Source organism: Schistocerca cancellata, chromosome 1, assembly GCF_023864275.1.
Source record: "Schistocerca cancellata isolate TAMUIC-IGC-003103 chromosome 1, iqSchCanc2.1, whole genome shotgun sequence".
Taxonomy (NCBI): domain Eukaryota; kingdom Metazoa; phylum Arthropoda; class Insecta; order Orthoptera; family Acrididae; genus Schistocerca; species Schistocerca cancellata.
Window position 1 is genome coordinate 524061845 of NC_064626.1, and position 16825 is coordinate 524078669.

The following is a 16825-nucleotide window of genomic DNA, read 5'->3' on the forward strand; positions in this document are numbered from 1 at the left end:
ACTCGGAATGTTAAAATTCTATATGGACCAGAAGCTGCCGAAATTGTAGCAGGACAGAAAGACACTTGTAGGCCAGCAATCGAGAAAATGTATACACACAAAACCTGAAGCAGAACCTTGTGGTGAGCTTGACGCCCTTCCTCATAAACGGATACACAAAGGGACCTGGGCTTCTCCAGATGGTAATACCATGAATCAGACTGAACATATTTCTGTAGATGAGCAGTATATGAGCTATATGATAATTTACAGATTGGTTGGTTCATTTTGGGGAAGGGACTAAATAGCAAGGTCATCGATCCCATTGGCTTTGAGAATGAAGACAGCCGTGCCCTTTCAAATGAACCAACACAGCATTTGCCTGAAGTGATTTAGGGAAATCATGGAAAACCTAAACGAGGATGGCCAAAAGCGGGTTTGAACTGTCGTCCTCCTGAATGTGAGTCCATTACATATTACAAAGGGACTGATGCAGACACAGACCTGTACCTAGTAATTGGCAAACAATAACTACAGTTGTGCTATAAAAACAAGAGGAAAAACACGGAGGAGAGACAGTTCAATGTTGAGAAGCTTAAAGATCCAGAGTTGTGTCACCAGGATACTGTATTATCAAAGTGTATAATATAGAGGGAAACATTCCACGTGGGAAAAATATATCTAAAAACAAAGATGCTGAAACTTACCAAACGAAAGCGTTGGTATGTTGATAGGAGACAATAAAAAACACACAAACACACACAAATTTCAAGCTTTTGCAACCCAAGGTTGCTTCATTAGGAAAGAGGGAAGGAGAGGGAAAGACGAAAGGATGTGGGTTTTAAGGGAGAGCGTAAGGAGTCATTCCACTCCCAGGATTGGATTTCTGCCCAAACTCTGTGCCTTTACAAATGTCTGCTTGTGTCTGTGTATGTGCGGATGGATATGTGTGTGTGCGAGTGTATACCTGTCCTTTTTTCCCCCTAAGGTAAGTCTTTCCGCTCCCAGGATTCCTGATGAAGCAACCGTTGGTTGCGAAACCTTGAATTTTGTGTGTACGTTTGTGTTTGTTTGTGTGTCTATCAACCTGCCAGCGCTTTCGTTTGGTAAGTCACATCATCTTTGTTTTTAGATATATTTTTCCCACGCGGAATATATCTGTCTGTGTGTGTGTGTGTGTGTGTGTGTGTGTGTTACAGAAAAATCAATTTTTCCTTGTGTCTGTTTGTGATTCAACATTTCTTCTACATGGTTAATTAGCAACCTATCCTTTTCATAATATTGCTAGTACCTTAATTTTTTTTTGTATATTTCCACTTTTTAAAGTCTTATGGCATAAATTTCTGGGTTAACACACTGTTTAGGAAGAAATTATTCATTAGCCAAATGGAAGTGGTAAGAATATGCCTAATGTGTGTGCAAGCGTAGTGATCTTGCAGGCGCCTCGTAGAGAAAGCTACACATTTTAAATTGTTCTTCACAATAAGGATAAATGCGAATGGAATTCATGATAAATAATCCATTGCAGTTTTAAGAGAATAGTGATGTCCAGAACTACAACATTAGAAGAAAAAATTATCTTTATTATTCACCAACCAAAGTTGTCAGTAGTTCAGAAAGGAGTTCAATATGCTGTCACAAAATTCTTTGTTCATATGCCCTACAACATACAATGTCAAATAGATAGCAAAGTAAATTTTAAATTGTGCTAAAATTATTTCTTCTGCACAACAACACACATTCTATTCTGCAAACAAATCTTATCAGTAGCTACATACGCAGTACTAAGAACAATGATATGTTCATTACAATTAAATTTAAGGCAGAATGTTCTTTGGAAACACACATATGAAGCAAATGACTACTTAACATCTAACAAAGAAACCGAGATAATGGAGGGGGTGGAAGTGGGGGAGGGTGAAGACAGTATGAAAAATATACAGTAATTCAGTCCATTTTTTGGCATAAGGAATTACTGTGGGCTGGCAGCAAATACTTCTTTCACAGCATGATGTCCGTCTGTTTTCTTTTCTCTTCCATTTCAGTCATGACATAAAAAGCTAATAGCCATGAACTACCATGTGATATTTTTCTATTTTAAAATATTAAGCAGTAAATTAAATGTCAAGAGCTGGCATTTCATGATGTGACTACTGTTCTCCCATTTGGGACATTCCATGTTAAGTGTCTTAGAATAAAAAATAGTCCGCACTCGGCCATCTCAGATTTGGTTCAAAACTTGTTTTTGTATACATATGTATGTGTTAGGTCAATGTGCAAAATTTTGGCTCAATTGTTATAGTGGTTCACAAAGCACACGGCGTGAACAATCAGTTAACTTTGTGCATCTTCTATGATATATATCACTCTGAATTTTTGTATCCTAGCACAACTTTTGGGGTCGACAGAAGCATCCGATCCCACGCGTCGGCTTTGACCCGTGACGTAAGGGTGTTGTCGTGTGTGACGTCATGACGGCGCGGAGTTTGTTTTGAGTGTGGCTGTCTCCAGTTCTGTTTTATCTTATTTTATTTACTTTTCTGATCTGTTCGTTCTATCTCGTGAGATTTTTTTTTTTTAATTTAAAAACACTTATTACTTACTTTAATTATCTGTTTCCTCCAATTTCTGTTTTAGTTTATTATATTTATCTTTCTGATCTGTTCGTTCTATCCCGTGAGATTTTTTTTTTTAAAGACAAAAAACACTAATCAGCTACTGAAGCATCTTTATCTTCTATGGGTTGCAGGGGTTACGACCCCTGAGGAGGTGGGTGGGTATTCATGCATGGCTGTCTTCACTTACACGTTGTAGCTACGCAAGGCGTCTAAATTTGTTTATATTTAGTTTGCCCCCCCACCTAAAACACCCCATTTCCTGCGCTTGTCCCGTTAGTGTCATTAGGCTTCTTGTGGAAAGTGTGTGTTTGTGTGTGTTTTTGTTTCCGTCATATTTGTGAAGTCATGGGTCAAAGCAGACGGGCGGGATCGGACGCTTCCGTATTTCAACTTTTGTTGCTGAATGCAGCTAAAACATTCAGATTCCTTAGAAATGACTACCCATTATGCTACTTGGTCTGAAAGTGCCTTGTACAATTTGTCACAAAAGTTTCAAGCCCTACTTTAATCATCCTTTACTATAAGGGAAAGTCAGCTGGAACCTTGATTTTTGGACTGCTAGTCAACAACCAGGTGCTCACTATAGTACACCAGTATTAACATTTATTAGTAAATAATTCTGATTGCAAATTTCTAGCAATTTCAGGATCAGTTTTCTATATTGTTATCAACTCTGATCTTCTTTCTATTGACACCACTGAAAAGTACATTCTGTTGCCACAAGGGACTTGAAAAAGTACAATGGTAATTTTCCATATAAGGCACTTAAAATAGATTAAAAGAAACATAAGCCGTTACGCTCACCACATGTATTACTGTGTTGGCAGCTGTTGTGCTGGAGAACGTCAAGGCACTTGTGATGTGATTTGCTGGTACAAATTATTTGCAGCATGATACTTTTGTTCCTCTGATGTGCAGGAACAACTGTTTCATATATCAGTCCAGAAACTTCTGGAAATTAAATATGCAGGTATGACTTTTATAACACAGGGCACGGGTTGCAGAAACTTCTGTATTAAATTAAGATGCTGTTTTATAACACAGGGCATGGATTCTGGAAACTTCTGGAAATTTGATTTGCTGGTATGACTATTTTATAACATGGCATGGGTTCCAGAAATTTCTGGATATTTGATATGCAGGTATGACTGTTTTATAAAAATGTTGTTTGGAAATGCACATATGAAGCAAATGACTACTGAACATCTAACAAAGAAACTGAGATAATTTGCATGGATTCAAGAAACTTATATGCAGGTACAACAGTTTCATAACAAGGCACTTGAAACTTCCGGAATTTTCTGTAATGTTCTCCTGTATTCTCATTTTATACATTCACACTATATAAGATGTAAGCCTAATCTGATTTGGGTAGCATTCATGTTTGTATGCAAATTGTCAATCATTGTATCATTTGGGGTTATTACCTGTGAATGTTTACATTGCAGTTTGGTTGATTCCTACAATACACTGTTGAACGATTGCTGAAGTTACAACTTGTTATGGCTTCAAACAATGGAAATATGGACCATTGGACAAATCAACAAGTCTGTGTGTCATTTAACTAAGTTCACCAAGCACAAATGCCTTCTGAAGTCAATTAGTGACCTCTCTGAGGAGAATCGGAATTTGCTGATCGATGAGTTGGATGTTGGACACCATGAAGCAGAGCTGTTGACTAGGTTTAAATATCTGCAGAAATCATGCTGCAATCCATTTCAAAAGAACAATAGTGTTCAACAAAGCTCTGTGTCCTGTTGATGTTGCAACAGCTGACTGTTTGGAACAACTTACAACAGGTGATGTTAAGCCTGGACAGAGGCTTTGCTATGCTTGTTGATATCAACGCAAAAAAGGCCAAGCCATTGCCATCATCAGAGCCTACAGTTGCTTCAGACAGCTTGAACTCTAGTTTGACAGCAACTGGTGCGTCACCACTAAAATTTCAGTGCATTTCAAACTGGGATTCTAGTGGATATGCAAAATGAAAGATAAGGCAAGTTCAAATGGTTATGGCTACCAAAATTGCTGAAATTGGTGGGCTTAGAGCAGATGATGTCACAGAATCACAACAAGGTCAACTTCTGAGAAAATTCAGATTTTAACTTTGGCCCCTAGCAGTAAGAAAAGAGAGATAGAGAGATATATGATGGAACAATTCAATGTGACTGAGCATATGGTGAAAACTGCCAGACAGCTGGATGAAGAGGAAGGCATATTAGTGAAACCAGATACAAAGCGAGAAAAGACTTTGCAAGAGATATTAAGGAAGTGCAGAAAAATTCTATGACAGTGACGAAGTCAACTGAATCTTCCCTACAAAAAGAGGACTTTGTTGCCATAAGGACACAAGCTGGTCCAAAAATTCATATGCAGAAATGTCTGCTGCTTTGTAACTTGAAAGAAGCCTATCAAGAATACTGCAGACAAAATTTACCAAAAGTTGGCTTTTCCAAATTTTGTGAGCTCCAGCCAAAATGGTGCATCATAGTTTGTTCAGCAGGAACACACTCAGTTTGTGTTTGTACAGCTCATCAAAATGTCAAGTTGATGCCAGCAGCAACTCCAATTAAGGACGACTACAAGAGTTTGTTAGCCAAAACGGTTTGCAATATGGATTCAAAATATTACATGCTCTGACGATGTGATCACTGCCCTGGATTAGAAGTCTTGGAAAGATTTGCGGAAGCTGCATTTGACGGGAACAACACTGACGAAGCAATTTAATACAAGAAATGGATACACACTGACCGAGATACACAGGAGACAACACAGTCAACAATTGAAGAATTTATTCAAAACATTGTGACCATAATTGTGAGTCTCTCATCCCATCATTACATAGCAAAGCATTAAAGCAACGACCTACAAGAAAACAAAGAAAATCTAGAATGTGGAAAGTTGGTTGTTCTGATGGATTTTGGAGAAAATTATTCATTTATTGTGCAGGATGCTGTATAAGGCTTCCTTTGGGAAAATAGTCAGGCCACATTACATCCCTTTGTTATTTATTACAAGGCCTCGACTGGAAAGATCGAGTCTCTTAGCTTCTGCATTAGTGCAGAACAGAACTTCTTCACCACAAGCCATGGAAAGTCTCCATGTGATGGTATTGGGGGCACAACAAAGTGATTAGCAACAAGAGCAAGTCTTGAACGGCCAACTTCGGATCAAATTCTAACACCACGTGATCTACTCAGATTTTGTGACGAACAAGTTAACAGAATCAAATTTCTTTTCACCACAAAGGATGAAATTGATGCTGCAAGACATTTGCAAGAAAGGAGATTTGAAAATGGTTAGGCCTACATGATTGCAGGGACCAGAGAAAACCACTGCTTCAGACCAATCGATGAAAAACTGTTACAAATCAGCAGATTTTCCAATGACACAGTGTCATTTATTGCAAGTGTTGATCAATCAGTATAGTTCTTGAGTTTTACAATTGACAGCATCCAATCTGGGCAATACATAGCCTGCATTTATGCCAGCAAATGGTGGATTAGAAACATCTGTGACACATCATTGAAAGAACGAGACGCCTTAGTCAGTTTCATGCATCCACATGGACCAACTAATTTTTTTCATTGCCCCTAAGGAAGGACACCTGTTGGATCCCAGAGCAGCAGATAATCGGCATTTTGTCAGCCCCAAGTTACAATTCCATGTGTTGGAAATACACTTCCACAATCAGATGTGCTGAAGAGCATTGCAGAGAATTTTAGTCATGAAAATGGTTTCATGAACTCCGGCAACAAATTTATTATGCTTGGTTCATTTTGTGAAGTCATTGCTTTGTTATGTTCACAACAATGTTGTTTATTTGCTCATTTTACTATGTCATTCATAAAGCTATTCTGTCAAGCATGCGGTATGCGCAAAAGCAAAGGTATCTTTGAAGCTACTTTAGAAACTTTATATGTAAAATTACCATTAGCTTTTTAATGTTCCTTGTAGCAAAAAATGAGCTCTTTCCAATGGTGTCATTTAAAAGAAGATCAGAGATGGTAGCCATATAAAAAGCTGGTCCTGAAAAATTCTGTAAATTTTCAAACTGACACTTGACACAAGGGTCAATAAAATATGAATTGGAAAAAATGGAAATGAAGTCCCATACTTCTTTACAGAGCGTAGGGGAACGACACGGGAGACCTGCACCGCCTTACTAGGCAAGGTCCTAGCGGAGGTGGTTTGCCATTGCCTTCCTCCGACCGTAATGGAGATGAATGATGATGAAGAAGACAACACAACAACACCCAGTCATCTCGAGGCAGGAAAAATCCTCGACCCCGCCGGGAATCCAACCTGGGACCCCGTGCTCGGGAAGCGAGAATGCTACTGCGAGACCACGAGCTGCGGACAAATGTGAATACTTGTGTAGTATAGTGAGCAGCTGGTTGTTGGCTAGCAGCTCAAAAATCACGGTCACGGCTGCTTTTCCCTTATAGTAAAAGTTGCTTAAAGTATGACATATATTTCACGACAAATTTTACAAAGCACTTTCAGACCAAGTAACATATGGTATAGTATTTTTTTAGGAATTTGAGTGCTATAGCTCCATTCAGCACTAAAAGTTGTACTAGTGTACAAAAATTCAAGGTGATAGATGTCACAACATAGCCTGCATTTATGCCAGCAAATGGTGGATTGGAAACATCTGTAACACATCATTGAAAGAACAAGACGCCTTAGTCAGTTTCATGCATCCACATGGATGCTATATCAAGCTATATCAAAGTTGGCCAAATTATTCACCCCGTGAACTTTATGATTTGCTATGGGTCCACTAAGGTGGCCCTAGCTCTGGAACTACCGAAAGAACTAAGCCAAAATTTTGCACAGTGACCTAACACATACATGTGTATATAAAAAATATAAAAAAATTAAAAAAAAGTTTTGGACCGAATCTGAAATGGTCGACTGGGGATCCCTAGGCCACTTGATGTGGAATAACCCATTTTAAAAACATATGCCTTAAATTCTGGAGGGATTTCAGGACTAATTCAATGGTGCATGTGCATAAATATAACACGACGAACGCGATTACGACATTTAAAACCTATGTGCTGCATTACTGCACCTCTTTCGACACGTTTATGAAATAGTCTACATATTATACTAGTTGTTACAGGTGATATACGCATTCCGAAAGCACACAAACAGTTCTACCGTACAATTTGGTGTCCAAGGTGACGCTTGTTCAATCTATGTTTCACTTAAAGTTTAGACAAGTTTGTTGCTCATAAATGCTTACTTCACAACGTTACTGTTCCGCAGAACATTAACATTCTCAGACTCAGGCAAATAAAATCTTTCGTCCAACAAAGACAATGGTCGCTCAATCCCGAACACTTCCGAAATTCTGTCAACCACATCTGCTATTTGCCGGTCACGAGAGAGATCGACATAAACACAGGAGAACTTCTTGATGTCACTAAAGAACTGAGACAAATCGAGCCTGACTCTAAAACCACCGGCTTCCATTACTCTCCACTAGAAAACCACAACACCGCACAGATTACAAAATAAACATAAACACGAGTACTTCCCAAAGACCTTCCTTTAAATAATAAAGAACACACAGCCCAATGGGCCACTGCGAGGTGTTGCAAACATCTTTCGTAAAAGAAAGGGCACAAGCTAGACCGCACAAGGCCTGAACATTGTCTACGTATACCCAAAGCTAAAGTCTGTGAAGAAAGTAGTATTGTAGGTAGTAGGTGCGCCTACAATGAAATGTCAAATTGTTGTGTGTTTGTTAGCGTCTGTCGTGTGCGTGTCTTACGCAGATACTGCAAAACAGCAAGTAGCCAAAGCAAGAATAGAAGTACGAGATATTATGTGTAACTAGCCGAACATGTGGTACTTAATGGTAATTCAACCCAAATTTATGACTTTCAGCAGTAACTATAGTTTCATGTTCTTCTTTGTAGAGCTGTAAGGGATGTCGTCTGAACAGACTACCAGATGTCAAAAAGTTCATCTTTGAAGATGTTCCTCTGTAGTATCCTTTTGTTAGAATTGTAGTATTGATTGAAATGTTTTCGCTCAGAACTAAAGGGCGTCGTTATTCAAGTACGTTAACAGCCTCCTCCGGTAGCGGTAGTGAATGTTCGGTAATTTCAGTTCCAAAATCCAGACCTAGAATATTGATTGACGGTATAGATGTTACTCCGGAACCATTATTTGTTGATATTGAAGACGTATTTGGCAGTGAATACATACAACCAGACGTATCTCATGACGTGATTTCGCGACGAAAAGCTGGAACTCTAACAGTATCTAGAGCTCCTTCTCTGAAAGAAGCTACCGATTCGTATTCAGCGGAGTATGCATTGCCTCAGAAACAGCCAGAGAATGGGAGATTAGATTTTCAGACTTGTGAACAAAAGGGTAATTCCGTGGATATGTTGTACGGAAAGAAGATAGATGCAGAAGATAAACGAGTGGCCGAACTTGCGTTGCCAGACAAAATAGTAATTCGTATGCGCGAAACTCTGACGTTTTTTCTTTTGGATGTACCTAGCACAGTAGCAGAAAGAGATTTCGAGGAAGGGCAGCGTATTGCAGAGGACAATGAGTTATACGATTATTTAACTAAGGGGGAAGGTCAAAATCGGTACACTAGGGACACTGAAGTGCAAACTGTGTGGACTGTAAGGAAAAGTAAGGCAACGCTTGCACCTATGTGTGCAATGAAAGATAACTTTGCCATGGCGTCTACGTACGATCTGTATAAATCTTTTGGGAACAACTGAACCTTGGATTTTCGCTAAACTGGAAGACAGTTAAGTTCCTTAACTTACCTGCAGCGAAGATGTGACCTTCAAATCGGTGCCAGGTGCATCGCCGGAGCTTATATTACTAAATAAATTTGATCAGGTAAGTGTGATGATGCTTACATTAATTAATTAGGAAATCTCACACTGACAAGTTTCCGTGTTGCTGCAGTGGGTACTCCCTACCAATTTCGCCTGTTGAAAATCCACCTATTATCTCAATGGCATTATGTTTTTACTTCACTTTGGTCGTTTCAGCAGTGAACAAATACTGCTCGTTAGTTTAGTGTAGTGTAGTGTAACGAGTGTTAAGAGTATGAGTGTGGTATTGACTGGAGCCTCCTCCCCCACTCACTTCTGGAAATCTTGATTGTGGTGACTGGCTGAGTTGTAGCATAGCCTGATGTCTAGATTACGCCAGAAAGTGCTTATTTGGTTAAGAGTTGGTGTAGCTAATGAATGTGAATGCCATAGAAAGGTTGTGGCGACGACTTTACTTAATAACATAGGTTTATATTTTCATGCCATATTTAATGCACCTTTTGGCATAAAAGCTAAAGCTGCAAGGTAAATTCAGGACACTTACATTAGATTGTGTACGAGACTCTGGTGAGTATTTTGATGAATATTATTTACATACAGAGCCTGACAAAAAGGATGAAAGTGTCCAGAAGACATGGTCAGTTCGTAGTGTAACTTCATATGTGCACCCACTTAATGGCAGGTATATAAAAACAGTCAGAGTTGCAATGCTCATAGACCAGCAGAATGGCAACCAGAGTACATTAATTGCCATTGTTCATGTTTAATGTTACCATGCTTGGTAGAGTATTACATAAAGGGCATAAACGGTGTTAGATGTTAAGTGATCACTGTGAAGGCTCTCTCTGCCCACATAAATTATCTAATGTATAGAATGAAGAGTATTCTGCAACTATTTGCTGATAATGCTGTTGTATTTGGGAAAGTATCACCATTGGGTGACTGTAGAAGGATAAAGGATGACTTCAACAAAATTTCTAAATTTTGTGATTAATGGCAGCCTGCTGTAAATTTAGAAAAAACTTAAGTTAGTGGAGATCAGGAGGGAAAATAATCCTTCACTGTTCAAATAGTGTGTGGTGTGCTACTTGCACAGTCATGTTAATTAAATATCTAGGCATAGGTAATGTTGCAAAGCAATATGAAACAGGATGAGCATTTAATGTAAGTGGTAGGCGAAGCAAATATTTGGCTTCAGTGTATGGGGAGAATTTTATGAAAGTGCAGCTTGTCTATAATGGATACCACATAAAGAAAACCAGGATTTGTGGCTTACTGAAAAATGATGCTATTGCCAAAACATTTTGTGTGAGGACCATGAAGACAAGACAAGAGACATATAGACAGTTGTTTTTTTCCTCATTCCATTTGCCTTTTGTACAGGTAAAGGAATGACTAGCAGTGGTATAAAGTACTCTCTGCCATGCACCAAATAGTGGCCTTCATTGTATGGACATGGAGATGCCACATACTCGAGTGAGACAGCACTATCAAGAGTGTATGAGAGGCCTCATTTGTGTGAATAATTGAATCATGCAGTATCTAGATTTTCTTTGTCATCCGGCGCCATAGGTCAGAGACTAGCAGCAGCTGGACCAGGTATGCTGCTGTTAAGACCACAATGTGAAACAGCTGCGTTTGGAGTGGTGCTATGTGTGGGAAGTATGGACTGCCAGTGAGTGGTATCACATTGTGTTCAGTAATGAATTGCAGTTGTACACTACCACAGGTGACCATCATTGGCGAATATGTTGTCAATCTGTGAAGAGATACCACCCTTCAAATGTTTTGCTGAGAGACAGATATGGTGTGGGAGCCATGATGTGTGACTTCAGATCACAGCTGGATGGAGGGGTCTCCAGTGGCACAAAGGTATGTCACCGACATCCTGTGACTTCATGTGCTGTCTTTCATGCTATAGTATCATGCTGTAGTATTTCAACAGGACAATCCCTTTCCACATGGCACATGTTGGATTTCAGTGCTGTCCTCGTCCCCTCCATCATAAAAGAAGGTTGTATACATGGAAGAATCCTGGAGATACTAAAAGGTATCAGATAGATTATATAATGGTAAGACAGAGATTTAGGAACCAGGTTTTAAATTGTAAGACATTTCCAGGGGCAGATGTGGATTCTGACCACAATCTATTGGTTATGAACTGTAGATTAAAACTGAAGAAATTACAAAAAGGTGCTAAGTTAAGGAGATGGGACCTGGATAAACTGACTAAACCAGAGGTTGTAGAGAGTTTCAGGGAGAGCGTAAGGGAACAACTGACAGGAATTGGGGAAAGAAATACAGTAGAAGAAGAATGGGTAGCTCTGAGGGATGAAGTAGTGAAGGCAGCAGACGATCAAGTAGGTAAAAAGACAAGGGCTAATAGAAATCCTTGGGTAACAGAAGAAATATTGAATTTAATTGATGAAAATATAAAAATGCAGTAAATGAAGCAGGCAAAAAGGAATACAAACGTCTCAAAAATGAGATCGACAGGAAGCACAAAACGGCTAAGCAGGGATGGCTAGAAGACAAGGAGGAGGAGGAGATTAGTGTTTAACGTCCCGTCGACAACGAGGTCATTAGAGACGGAGCGCAAGCTCGGGTGAGGGAAGGATGGGGAAGGAAATCGGCCGTGCCCTTTCAAAGGAGCCATCCCGGCATTCGCCTGAAGCGATTTAGGGAAATCACGGAAAACCTAAATCAGGATGGCCGGAGACGGGATTGAACCGTCGTCCTCCCGAATGCGAGTCCAGTGTGCTAACCACTGCGCCACCTCGCTCGGTTGCTAGAAGACAAATGTAAGGATGTAGAGGCTTATCTCACTAGGGGTAAGTTAGATATTGCCTACAGGAACATTAAAGAGACCTTTGGAGAGAAGAGAACCACTTGTATGAATATCATGAGCTCAGATGGAAACCCAGTTCTAAGCAAAGAAGGGAAGGCAGAAAGGTGGAAGGAGTATGTAGAAGGTTTATACAAGGGCGATGTACTTGAGGACAATATTATGGAAGTGGAAGAGGATGTAGAGGAAGACGAAATGGGAGATACGATACTGCGTGAAGAATTTGACAGAGCACTGCAAGACCGGAGTCGAAACAAGGGCCCCGGAGTAGACAACATTCCATTAGAACTACTGACGGCCTTGGGAGAGCCGGTCATGACAAAACTCTACCATCTGGTGAGCAAGATGTATGAGACAGGCGAAATTCCCTCAGACTTCAAGAAGAATATAATAATTCCAATCCCAAAGAAAGCAGGTGTTGACAGATGTGAAAATTACAGAACTATCAGTTTAATAAGTCACAGCTGCAAAATACTAACGCGAATTCTTTAGAGATGAATGGAAAAACTGGTAGAAGCGGACCTCGGGGAAGATCAGTTTGGATTCCATAGAAATGTTGGAACATGTGAGGCAATACTTACAGTACGACTTATCTTAGAAGAAAGATTAAGAAAAGGCAAACCTACATTTCTAGCATTTGTAGACTTAGAGAAAGCTTTTGACAATGTTGACTGGAATACTCTCTTTCAAATTCTGAAGTTGCCAGGGGTAAAATACAGGGAGCGAAAGGCTATTTAAAATTTGTACAGAAAGCAGATGGCAGTCATAACGTTGAACGGAATGGACAGTGTCTTGAAAGGAGGATATAAGACGAACATCAACAAAAGCAAAACGAGGATAATGGAATGTAGTCAAATTAAATCGGGCGATGCTGAGAGAATTAGATTAGGAAATGAGACACTTAAAAAGTAGTGAAGGAGTTTTGCTATTTGGGGAGCAAAATAACTGATGATGGTTGAAGTAGGGGGGATATAAAATGTCGACTGGCAATGGCAAGGAAAGCATTTCTGAAGAAGAGAAATTTGCTAACATCGAGTATAGATTTAAGTATCAGGAAGTCGTTTCTGAAAGTATTTATATGGAGTGTAGCCATGTATGGAAGTGAAACATGGACGATAAATAGTTTGGACAAGAAGAGAACAGAAGCTTTCGAAATGTGGTGCTACAGAAGAATGCTGAAGATTAGATGGGTAGATCACATAACTAATGAGGAGGTATTGAATAGAATTGGGGAGAAGAGGAGTTTGTGGCATAACTTGACAAATTTAGCATTGGAGGGCAGTGTGGAGGGTAAAAATCGTAGACGGAGACCAAGAGATGAATACACTAAGCAGATTCAGAAGGATTTAGGTTGCAGTAAGTACTGGGAGATGAAGAATCTTGCACAGAATAGAGTAATGGAGAGCTGCATCAAACCAGTCTCAGGACTGAAGACTGCAACAACAACCACCTCGTCCCAATATCCAGGATATCAAGGACCACTTACAACACCTGTGGGCCAGCTTGTCTCAGAAGAGGGCACTATGGCTTTGTGAAACCATTCCCAACCAACTCAATTCATACATCTAGAACAGAGGCAGAGTAAAACCATATTGATAATAAGTGGGTAATGCTGCCATGTTCTGTGTAAATTGGACTCGATTTTGTGGTCACTGAAATTATGTCACATACCCTTTCAACCTGTGAAGTTTCATTTTGTTTCCTGCTACATTTCTGGTTGCTGGTGTGTGTGTGTGTGTGTGTGTGTGTGTGTGTGTGTGTGTGTGTGTGTGCGCGTGTGTGTGCGTGCGTGCCAGCCCATTTCATAGATAAACTATGGAAAATGGAAGGTATTCCCACTAAATGTGTCTTAGTGAGGTCAGCCATTTCGTCTCACTTTTCAGAATACTATTTTTCATTAATTGAATAAGAAAATACTGACAGCTGTTGTTAATGAATAATAAAGGTGTCAGCTCGCGTACATATTATTTTCAGTAACTCATACTCTTCAGCTGCTCCACTGTCCAAAAGCACACAAACAGTTTTGGTAGCTTCTCTGTGATTGCAGTGTTCATATTGTGACACAAAAAAGGCAATCAAATTGTAAAACACTTTTCAGGAGTACTATTCCAGGAGAAGCAGGGTTTTTGATGGGGACAATGGTGGTTGTGACACATATGATGGCTTTGCCACTTGTTGCCAAACAAAACTATGATCTCACAGTCTAATGTAGATCTTGTGAGCTATGTTACAGATCAGTGTGTCACTGCAGTCTGCATTTACAAAAAATATAGTATCAGTGGCGGGGTCAGCGGAAGCGTCCGATCCCACCCATTGGCTTTGACCTGTTACGTAAGGCTGTTGTGGTGTGTGACATCACGACGGCTCAGAGTTTAGTTTATAAGTGAAGCGTGTTTATAGGTGTCATTTTGTTGTGGTCGGTGGTGCCCTCTGGTGGTGTGTTTATGGATTGCTTGTTATGTGGTGTATTGGGTTCATTTTTGTGTTACTGCTTGACCCGTGAGGTATTGTTTTTGACTGTGCTTCGACAAGAATTGATTTAAGTGAGTTAACAATCTAGTTTTTGTTATGTCTGAGTTATTGTAGTGCTGTTTGCTGTATGTTGTGTGTGAATTTGTTTAAATTAATTTGTTGCTACCTTTGTTAGGTATGGAGGATATGACGGATAAGCTCAACAGTGCGCATTTTCATGCAGAGATGAGGGACAGTGCTTTGTCCCTCATCAAATTTTTGCAACTTTATGGGCTGTGTGTGTGGCTGTGTGTGATTGTAGTGGCTGACGTAGAGTGCAGAGCCGGAATTTTTTTTTTGTAAGTGATCGTTCTTTTCGGTGTATTTTTGCGTGTTATGATGGTTAGTGGGGTACTTCTGAGTGGTTTGGTTGGTGGTATCTGGATTTGGTATTGTGAGCTGCTGTTGAGCTATATAGGTCAAGGGAAGTGTTAGATTCCAATTTTGTTTGTCTAGGTGTTGTTTTTGTGGTACCAATAGTTGCGGCAGTGGTGGAATTTTTGGAGTTTTATAATGTGGTATCGACAGTTGCAGGTGAACTATATAAGTGAGGGGAACTGACCGATTCCAGAGGATATTGTGTGTAGTGGAAGTTGGGAATTTTGTGTTGTCATTTTATTTTGCCGTTTGGTACGGTGGTGTGTGTTTATACTTAGTTTGTCCCCACCCATAAACCCCAATTTCCCTCGCTTGTCCCGTTAGTTTGACTATATTTTTGGAGGAAGATGTGTGTGGTGGTTTTTCGGTTTATTTTCATTTTTGTTGTCATGTTTACGTAATGAAATCATAGGCGCAATATTAGAGTCGTAGTGAATGGTTGTTTCCGCCATATTGGTGACATCATGGGTCAAAGCAGACTGGTGGAATCGGACGCTTCTGTATTCTGTATATCATTGTTAAATTTGGAATGCCAGTATCACAATCTTCAGTACACGCAAAAAGTTGATAAGTACTCTTTCATAACCAGGCTACTCACCTTGTTGTAAAATATTCTCTGTCATTGAAGTCTGTTGTAAGACTGAAACATACTCCTCAAAGTGACACACTAATGATACCTTTGGCATAAGGTAAGCATTCTGGATTATTACTATTATTAAGTAAATTAATTATTTGTTCTAGCTAAAGCAACTTTTGTATGCACTTTTTGTCCTTTTGTATGGGGAGGCAATAGAGTATTTCATACAGTGAATGTGAAGTAAACAGGTATTTGTAGAAATGTTTCAGGGTCCTATATAGTGTATGGTATTTGTTAAATGATAATCGAAAAACTTTGTCTTGGAACATAATGACATGTTAGAGTGAGTTTTTGTGATTGAGAGTGCTGTTTAGTCATTCTGTTTCTCCTATGTGGTATTTGACACTACTCTGTTCACTGTTTGCCAGCACTTCACTTGGACTGCTGTGTGGTCTGCATCCAAATTAGTGGCATGATACTATTTATAGACATTTTAAAATTCTGATTCATGCAGACATATTTGATTGAAATACATTAATGTGCTTGATTTATATTAATGAAAATTATGGTGCAAGTGTAACCTTGTATAATACCACTAGCTACTATGCTCGTAGACCCATATGTGGATTTCTTGTCCTAAGATGATTTCTAGTGTGGCTCATTGTGACACTAGGTCTAAATAGAAATGTACAGGGGTTCAGTCTTTAGTCTGTCCAAGGATTTTTACAGTCACTTATTGTTTCTTTCACTTCTCACATCAATTAGTGTTTGTAAAAAACATCAAGCTATGCCATAGTTCTGACCATACTAAACTGTTGGCCCTTCTGTAACTGGCTGGGTACGTCAGTTCAAATGTAAGAGGACAAAGGCCACCTCCATGATCACTGTGTCTATTGAAGAACGATGGTGCTCCTTGTAAACTTTGGATTGATGCTAGCTTTACATTTTTACTTTTATTGAATCTAATAGGGGACCTAAATTGGCCATTGGCACAGAAAAAAGATGTTGGCATCAATAGTGGATTGACTTGATGTCTTCCTGTGTCCTTGTTCTCTATGCTTGTTCAAAGCACTTTTGAATTGCCTGGCACACTGGT

At 39.5% G+C, this 16825-nt stretch overlaps 3 protein-coding genes across 3 annotated transcripts in view; 2 read left to right on the forward strand and 1 right to left on the reverse strand.

Moving 5' to 3' along the window:
- LOC126179242 (uncharacterized) overlaps positions 1-8221 on the reverse strand; it is a 54840-nt gene extending 46619 nt beyond the window's left edge. Inside the window, exon 1 of the mRNA XM_049924593.1 lies at positions 7852-8221. Coding sequence (XP_049780550.1) covers positions 7852-8081 — 230 coding nt within the window. The 5' untranslated portion in view covers positions 8082-8221. The remainder of the gene's footprint in view (positions 1-7851) is intronic.
- The window catches only part of LOC126179274 (selenoprotein M-like), a 50930-nt gene continuing 42326 nt past the window's right edge, over positions 8222-16825 (forward strand). The window contains exons 1-3 of the mRNA XM_049924596.1: positions 8222-8424; positions 8531-8601; positions 9410-9479. Coding sequence (XP_049780553.1) covers positions 8329-8424; positions 8531-8601; positions 9410-9479 — 237 coding nt within the window. The 5' untranslated portion in view covers positions 8222-8328. The remainder of the gene's footprint in view (positions 8425-8530; positions 8602-9409; positions 9480-16825) is intronic.
- LOC126179258 (uncharacterized) lies at positions 8609-9403 on the forward strand. Its single transcript, XM_049924595.1, has one exon. It carries the CDS (start codon positions 8636-8638, stop codon positions 9353-9355), a length of 720 nt encoding a protein of 239 aa, XP_049780552.1. The 5' UTR covers positions 8609-8635; the 3' UTR covers positions 9356-9403.